The 9,143-nt window shown below is 50.1% G+C and overlaps 1 protein-coding gene across 2 annotated transcripts in view; it reads left to right on the top strand.

Moving 5' to 3' along the window:
* cadm3 (cell adhesion molecule 3) overlaps positions 1–9,143 on the top strand; it is a 68,084-nt gene that overhangs the window by 22,574 nt on the left and 36,367 nt on the right. For both annotated transcript variants that reach the window (XM_076149289.1, XM_076149288.1), the window contains exon 3: positions 5,438–5,587. In XM_076149289.1, the coding sequence (XP_076005404.1) occupies positions 5,438–5,587 (150 nt within the window). The remainder of the gene's footprint in view (positions 1–5,437; positions 5,588–9,143) is intronic.

Genomic DNA, 9,143 nt, shown 5'->3' with positions numbered 1-9,143 from the left:
AGCGAGCGCCCTCTCTCTCTCTCTCTCTCTCTCCCTCACGCCACACCCACCCAACTACACCCCCCCTCCCTCCCCCTCCCTCCCCCCGGGTGACCACAAAAGGACAACAGAATGTAAATCTGGGCTCTGGCTCCTCTAATGAAGGCCGCAGAGCTCCAAACAACAACAACAACAACAACAAAGAAAACGCAGGCGGAAAACAAAATCTTCATCTACGCAGCACACACACTTCACAAAGCACCGCTGTGTTAGACACTCACACGAGGGGGGGAGGAGGGGGGAGAAGAGAGAAGAGAGAAGAAGAGTCGCTTCACAATTTGCGTCTTGACTCACAAACGAGAGCGGAGTGAATGAATGTACAGTGAGGCGCAAGCTGGGGAGAGAAAGAGGACGGACGGAGGAAGGGAGGGACGTGGACAGGAGGGCACACACATACACACACACATATACAGTACACACACATATACAGTACACACACCCACATTCAGCTCGGGGGATGGGTAGTAGCTGGGGACAGCTGGGCAGATAGATGGATGGTGTGGGGGAGGTTGCTCTATATATGTCAGTGTGTGTGTGTGTGTGTGTGTGTGTGTGTGTGTGTGCAGGAGGGCGAGCATCTCCCTGTGTCCTCTGTGTACTTTATGAAAGTGTCTGTGTGTGCATGTTTGTTTTATGTGTGAAACTGCACCTTATGTATTTTTAAGCATTTTTTATGTATTTATGCGTTTCTGTTAGAGCAGGTGTTGTTTCTCTCTCTGTGTAATGAATGTGTGTGTGTGTGTGTGTGTGTGTGTGTGTGTGTGTGTGTGTGTTTGGTGCTGTACGTTTCATGAGTGTGTGTGTGTGTGTATACTGCTGTATATGGTTTTGTGTTTCCCATATGCATGCCTTTGTTTCTGTGTGATGTTTGTTGTTTGAGTGTGTGTATGTGTGTGTGTGTGTGTGTGTGTGTGTGTGTGTGTGTGTAATGGTCTGTATCATGCCATGCCATATCAGACTGCTCTCTGTTAGCTGACTTTCCCATCAAACGTGTACAGCATCAGCAGCAGCGTGACACACGACTCTGCCCTGCCTGTCACACACCACAGCACCGTCACGCCACACAATAGCATGCAGACCTACACACACACACACTCACACAGATAAAAAACATGTCATAAATCACACAGATGCTCACACGTCCCGTTTATACACAAGCAGATACGTTTCTCCCTGCAAAAAGCTAATACAACTGAACTTGAGCACGCACACACACACACACACATTTCAATGCTAACAAATGGATAACAAGCCCCTTGTGCATACACACGTGCATGCGTTCAAACACACGCACGCACACACACACGCAGGAAAAGAAATATGCAAAGGCACGTGAGCGGCTAATTAGCTCTTAGAGAAGCAAACACACCTGCATCCTTGTGCACACACAACTAGGAACACACCCATCTGCACACATGCACACACACACCAGCGCGCACACACACACACACACACACACACTGCATATGCACTGACATGGGTGTAATAAGCTTTCTGCGGGGGGATAACACACACTCAGCCTTAAACCTGCTTCTATAAGGCGCCAACGTTCACACCAAACCCTCCACCTTCTCTTGTATCGCAGTAGATAAAGTTCATTACGCCGCGTTAATTAGCGGCGGCGTAGAGAAGCTTCTTCCCAGGGAGGAGAAAAAGGGGAGGGAGAGGTGCAGAGGGGCAATTAAGGATGGAGGGGGGAGAAACAAGTGTAGGTGGGAAGGGAAGGGAAGGGAGGAGGGGGGAGCTCAGCAGAAGGGCGCGGAGGTGAGGGAGGACGGCGGGGCAGATGGAGAGGAGGATGGCGGGAAGCGGAGAGAGGAGATGGAGGGAGCAGGCAGATGGAGGAGGAGAGGCGGGAGAGGGCGGGTGGGGAATGGTGGCCGTGGGGTCGAGCCTCTCACCCGCCACCCCCCCGTCCCTCTATCCCTGGGCCGAGGGGGAAGGCGAGCGACGTCATCGGGTAGAAACTCAGAGCCAATCCTCTCCTCCCCTCCTGCCCGTTCCTCCTCCTCTTTCACATCCCTCCTTCTTCTCACATAACCCCACTGTTTCTCACTTCCCCTCCTCCTCGAGCTGTTTTCTACCTCTCCCTCCTTCTCTCTCTCTCTCTCTCTCTCTCTCTCTCTCTCTCTCTCTCTCTCTCTCTCTTGACTCGATACTTGTGCCTGCCTCCTTCCTCTGCGTTCTCTCACCTTGCGGCCAGATGAAGGAAGTGTAAATTGTGTTACTTTAAATACCCCGTGTCTTCCACTGGCTCACTGCTGGGGGTGTCGGAAGAGCTGAAGCGAGAGAGAGACAGTGGGAGAGAGAGAGAGAGGGAGAGCGAGCACTAAGACGGAGGCAACGTTTAGCTTAACGGCTGCTAAGGATAGATAGATGTTTCCTTTCATTTTTACAGCATCGGTTTGTAGCCCAACTTAACCATTTCCCCTCTGGCTGAACTTCATTTCCCCTCTTTCTGAGCTTCTTAAGGTCAAGTCAGCAGTGGAGCTGCTCGACCAGATGTGTGTGTGTGTGTGTCACGTGTCACAAAGAATGCCTGAACTAAAACAACTTCAAAACATTGAATTTGTTTGATTTGAAAGACTTTAATTCTCCCCGCCGCCCATTCTGAGGCCCAGTGTGGCCGACTCCGCCCCTTCCTGACCACGCGGTGACAGCTTTGATAGCCTTCCAGATGATTAATAAGGTGTCATCAAGCACTTAACCGCCGCTCTGGAAAGGCGGCTCCCCGGTAAACAGGCGGCCGCCATGCTGCGTTTAAGCTATGTGCTGATTTGTGTGGGCGAGCCGAGGATCAGATGATATTTTTATGCTGCTGCCTTAAGACACCATAAAGCATTTATGACAATCGTTAAATTCACGACGCCTTTTGGACAAACCCAAGTCGATGCAGCGTCGTTAGTAATTGACGGATCGGATTTCAAAGTAAAAGATGTTTACATGAGCAAAGTGACTCCAGCCAGGCTAATCTCAATGTAAAGGTTTGAGTTTCAGGTAAATTCTCACTCCACAACTTAGAGTAGAAACACGTCTGCGCTCCAAATGTCATGGTTTTGTGAGCAGCTGGAGCGTCAGTAGCTTAAGGCGCGATGATACAGGGACGTTTACACGCAGCAGTAATCCAGCTAGAACACCAGACTGGAATAACTAGTCCAGTTCTAATCCCATTTACACGGAGGCCGCTCAAGCACATCCATCCGTCTTTATCACGAAGGCTCCATTCTCTCCCGGGTTCACTCATTATCCCACCGCTTTAGCTGCTAGTACAGCTCTGGCTAAAAGTGCCATGAATTAACGCAAAAAGTCAAAATTGTAATCGATGGAACCATTTATCCATTTAGAGCCTGAATAGCAGAGTTCAGATAAACTAAGAGTGGGAAGATTTGAACTCTCATAGTACTTCTATAATGTACTTAAGGTGCTATATGAGATAGCATCATGGCTGCTTGTGTTAGCTCTTCTCTGTAACGTAATATATGTCTATTTTATTCTACAATATGTCAAATATGTTGTGTTAAACCCAAACACGTGTCCGTTTCAAACACGGATCCCGGCATGATGCGTGTTCTCGGTCAGCACTTCCAGCAATCTGCTCTGGCCAATGGCGCGCCACAGTTTGGCTAACTTGTCAGAGGTAATTGTGGTTAGCTTGATGAGCGATGCACTGGAACGACCGACTTACCCAAAGAGTTCATGCCAAGCAGGTTGGGGAGTTCTTTGAGATCAGCCGCAAGAATTAGCCCGAGATGCTATTAAGGGAGACACTAATCCGCTGTGCACTTGACCACACGTTCTGCCCTCAGCCTGGGCGCTTAGGAGAAGCTAACCGCAGGGTCAAAGCGTCAGCAAAAAGCCACGGAGGACGACTTACTCAGCCTGACACGCAGGGCCGAGGGAAGTCTGAGCGCTGCACCTTTAAGAGCCGTTATCTCTGAATCCAGTCGCTGCCCGGAGGGGAACATGACTTATTTTTTGTCGTCCTGAGATTCTGTTCCATCTTCGCCCCCCTCCAAAATGAGACAAGAGCAGTTACTCTCGCTCGTCTCCTCTTCCTCTACCTCCTCTCCTTCCTCCTCCCTCCCTCCCTCCTCTCCTTCATGTCTGGGAGTGGGGGTTCCGCCAATGCGCACTTAAGCAGATGTTCCTCCTGCTGAAAAAAAAAAAAATCAATTCCTCCGCCAGTGCAGGGACGTGATAACACTTTCACACCAAATATAAACCTGTCTCCCGCTTGACAATTTGGTTCCAATTAAACTATTTATACATGCTGTATTTGCAGGGGTGAGGAGATCGCTTTGAGGCGCATCTTCTTACGAGACGCTCCCCTCCCCCGGCTCGTCCCCGTCATCAATTATGCCATATTTTTGTTTTGCTGTTAGATTAGCTTGAGTGAGCACCGGCGTGTTTTGAAAGCGAGGAGGGAGGGGAGGGAGGGAGAGAGGGGAGAGCAGGCGCCGTCTACGTGCAGCCACAATGACTTTACCTGACAACAAAGCTAAGTAGTGACCAAGCTTGGCGGACCGTACCGTGATGAGCGGCTGCACAGTTAGCATACATTTCTAGCATGGATTCACGTAAAGGTGCGTCACCCCGGCTGAATGCTAAGTGCAGATTAGCTTGCAAAATCACCCGTTATCAAAGCAGCAGCGTTAAATACCATCATTTCAGCCTGTTTGAATACGCCCTGATGGCTCGGTGCTCACCGGTTCCCGCCGCTCGCCAGATCAAGGCTTTTCCGGTCCCCCTCATTATGCCGGGTCATTTGTATTCGCGCTCCCTTTCCCTCTGACCTGCTCATCTACATAATGGCCCCGTCCCATTTGAGGCTTGTTCTGCACTCATCGCTACATCTGTACGCTGTTAAAAACAGACAGGGATCTTGACAAAAACGGGGCGTGGGTGTCGTGTCGGCGCTCTGGCTCCACTCTTTGACCTGTGGTGCTGCGGCCCTCCTCACTGGCCTCTTCATCTTGGCCGGTCCTCTCGTGTCATGTGGTCTCTGGGACGCTGCAGCTGGTATTGACTCATCGCTCTTACATAGGCCTCAAAGACATACGAGAAATCCATTTGTCTGCTTTTTTTGTCCAGCTGACAGCATGTCTATGTGTGTGTGTGTGTGTGTGTGTGTGTGTGCATTGTGTCTTTGCCTTCAGAAAGACAGATAGAGATATATAGCTAATCTGACAAGCAGAGAAAGAGATGGGGCGGGCGGGGGGGGCGATAGGCAGGCAGAGAGTGAAGTGAGCTATTTTGTGGCTTTATCTGATCCGTGTGATGGTTTGTGCCGGTAGTATTATTATGATTCCTATGCACACACTCTTCCTCTGAGTCATCGTTCACGCCTCACCGGACTCTCCTTTCTTTTTTTTCTCCTCTCCTCCTCCTCATCGCCTAGACGACGATCCCTTGCAGCCGGTGACCTCGGACGAGACGGTGTCAGTGGGGGGCACGGTGACGCTGACCTGCCGGGTGGCCGAAAGCGACAACTCCTCACTGCAGTGGTCCAACACGGCGCAGCAGACCTTGTTCTTCGGAGACAAGAGAGGTGAGGAGCGGGTGGAGGGCGAACAGGGCAAAGTGAGTGTGTTTGTGTGTGTGTGTGTGTGTTTGTGGGGACTGTGCATTGGCTCGCAAACAAATCAGGATGGATTAATGTACTCCAACTGCAAAAACAGCAACAGCACATTTCTTCAGTTCGTTTGTTGCAGAAATGTCAGGATCCATAAACGCAGTCGAGACAGACGACAGATATGTGAAACAAGCTTTAGTTAAAATAAACAACACAACAGTTCACAGATAAGCAAGCAGAGAAAAAGATGGCAAAAAGCACATAATGCAGCCAGACGTACAAAGCCATCAGGATGAGAAAGAAGAGGAGGAAGAGGAGTGAGAGACACAGAAGGGCAAACGCAACAGACTCAAAACACAAGACAGGCAAAGAATCTGATCCGGACAGACTTCAGACAATAAACAACGGCGCAACGGCGGCGGCAGGAATACAAATCAGCCCGGCTGATTCTCAAACCTGATCCCCAAATACCACAACATCTTGATTGGCTAAACACAGCTGATTTAGCTCGTCAGGTGTGGGAATCAGAGCAGAGAGACAATATGCAGCGCCTGGGCCACCAGGATTGAGAAAGAGTGAACTTGACAATTCGGCTTAAATACAGGAGGCACAGGTGTGTGGGCAGGGACACGCTGATTGGCCGAGCAAGAGCCCAGACCAGGCACCATCTGTGTGGGAAACACACCCGTTCACACACACACACACACACACACACACACACACGAGGAGGAGAGAAGGACAGAGAGGGAGATTGTTGCAGCTTAAAACTGTAATAATCCATTTTTTGCCACCGGCGCAGCGGCTCTCTGAATGAGCCAACTGACACACAGTCCCAACATTTTATCCCATACACAGTCGTTAGGGCAAAACAATCATTGACTGACACATTCAGCAGACACAGAGCAACGTTAAGATCCCATCAGAGTTGTGTTTTTATGTACCTAACGACCGCACGTCCAGTATTTACTCTGCGCCGAGCTGCGGTTTAGATTCCTGGATCTCCGCCCGGCGCTTGACTTTCCTTTTTGGAGCCCGACACTAACGGCATCTGTTTGTTGCCGGGCAGCTTATCGCAGCTGTCTGAGTCGGAGCGGGCGTCTCCTGCTTCTCGATACGGGAGCCGGACGAGATGAGCTCAGATTCAGCGGGGGCCATAAAATGAAAACCAATGAAGTAAAGGAGGCTAAAGGCATTTAAGAGGCCCGCAGAGCTGCAGAAGAGGCTGATAATTCAAGCAGAGTTTGTCACTGTGAGCGATCCTTTCACATCACACAGAGTCATTGGATTCAATATTAATCTAAAACGTATTGATTTTAGACTGTAGGTTTAAAGAAAGCTTAGAATCTGAGGGGCTGAAACATTTGCATCAGCACGTCAAATTGAAAGACTTGGCGTTTTAATAAGCCATTTTTTTGTGGCGTGACTGCTGTGCTCGGTCAGCTTTTGATGATATTTTCCTCCTCCCTGCTGCAGCGATCCACAATCACACATACACACACCACAGACGCTGCGTTTAGGAGGTTGCGGATGCGTCGCCACGTTGGAAATAAGACTTTTTTGTACCTTGGCTTTGTTTGCTGGAAACTAGCGTTGATATCATTGTCAGAAAGCACAAAGCCGGCGCGCCAGCTGGTTTATTGTTAAACCGAGGGGCAGAACTGAGCTCAGATACTTAAAATAGTTCTGTTTTTTGTTTGCTTGACGTCATAAAGATGCTCCAGAAATGCTAAGCAAAGTAAACTTAAACTCAGGCCAGATGAACGGACATGTTGGCTTCAACTTCCTCAGACTCTCCTGTGCCAAACTTCTTCTTCTTTTTTATAAATAAGAAACTTAATTGGTATAACATCACACAGCAGACTTGGTGCTGGGAGAGAGAGAGAGAGAGGGGAAGGAGCTGTAGAACGAGGGGAGAGGGAAGTGAAAGAGACGGAAAGCCTCCCTCGTGTGCCGATCCGGTGCTTCACAGCCGAGGAGGAGTGATGGAGAGATTGACTGAAGCGCGGCTCCATTGCAGCAGGCCAACATTTGTGCAACAGACACCATAATTTGGAGGCAAAGAAAGAGAGGTGAGAGAGGATGAAGGAGTTAGCGGGAAATGACAAATGGAGAGGGAGAGAGCGAGAACGAGAGTAACGAGTCTTTAGTGCAGATGGAGCTTCAGTCTGCCCGGGAGAGAGGAGGGAGCGATCGAAGGGGAGAGATGGGAAAGCGAGGCTCTTGGCCACGATGACATACAACACTTCAGGGCAAGACCTACTACTTTGGAGAAGGGGGGGGGATGAGGGGACGGGGGTAGAGGAGTGAAAAGAGGGGGAGGGTGGAGGTGAAGCGAGAGACAGCCACAGTGATCCAACACACACAACAGATGCAGTAACAAGAGCAGAGAGAGAGAGAGAGAAGAGGAGGATGTGAGAGATAAAGAAACAAAGGATGTGAGAGAGAGAGAAGAGGAGGATGTGAGAGAGAAAGAGAGAGAGAAGGATGTGAGAGACGGAGCGTTTTTGACTCTAAACAGATGTTGAATCACTTGCATGGATGCTCAACACCTACACAAGTGTCAGATTACAAGTGAGAGTCACCTGAACCTGCTGCACGGGTTCACAAACAGTTTCAAGGGAAGTTGAATAGTTTCGTTCTCCTGCTTGAGGTTGGAGTTTGAACTTCATGGACGTGGCCATGGGACAGACTCGGGCCTGAGTGTGTTTGTTTTAATCCTACAGCCAAGAAGAGAAACAGCGGGAGAGAAGTAGAAAATGAAAGATGGTGGGATGGAAGGAGTGAGGGGGGGAAGAGACTGACTGACAACTGGTCTCACCCGCACTCAGAAACCTCTGGGCAGATGCTCCACATTCAAAATGATAGATGGAGAGAGAGAGAGAGGGGGAGAGGGAGAGCGAGAGAGCGGCGAGTCGTTCATGCAGTCGGGGCCCAACAGCACAGAGCAGGCAGTTTACTTCAGAGTTCAGACGGCGAGAGATGGAGCGTCGAGGGGATGGGAAGGAGTGAGAAGAGAGGAGCGCTGGGTCGGGTGATGGGAGTAGGAAAGTTAAGGCACGCGTGGAAGGAGAGAAGCGGGGACTCGTCAGAAATGGTGACTGCTCGCCACCGTGATCTAACGCTGCGCAGCCTGTGCTACACTTTGAGAGTTGGGACTTGATGAAGGCACGGAGGAGGGGAGCGGGGACGGGGACGCATGAACAGCGTGATGGAGGGAGATAAAGCAGGGGAGGATGGTGAGTGACAGCTCCTCGCCGCGATGGCCGCCACGCTGCAAAGCTGCAGGGAGATCAGAGATGATTGGGGGGGAAATGCAGAGGAGAAAAACAGAGAAAGACAAGTGGACATATTCTCTTCATTTGGTTCTTTAAACTGAGGAGATAAAAGCACCGCCATCAAAGAAAACCACGGAAACGGATGAAGATGAAGAGGAGGGGGTGAAGGAAACGAGCGGAGAGGAGGAAGTTACATTATAGAGAGGAGAGAGATGAGACGTAAAGATGATGCCAGGCGATGCAGGAAGCAGAGGGGC

Source organism: Genypterus blacodes, unplaced genomic scaffold, assembly GCF_046128005.1.
Source record: "Genypterus blacodes isolate CSIRO-AG114 ecotype Tasmania unplaced genomic scaffold, CSIRO-AGI_Gbla_v1 ptg000005l_1, whole genome shotgun sequence".
Taxonomy (NCBI): Eukaryota; Metazoa; Chordata; class Actinopteri; order Ophidiiformes; family Ophidiidae; genus Genypterus; species Genypterus blacodes.
Note: the sequence above shows the minus strand (reverse complement) of the source record. Positions and strands in the feature narration are given on the sequence as shown.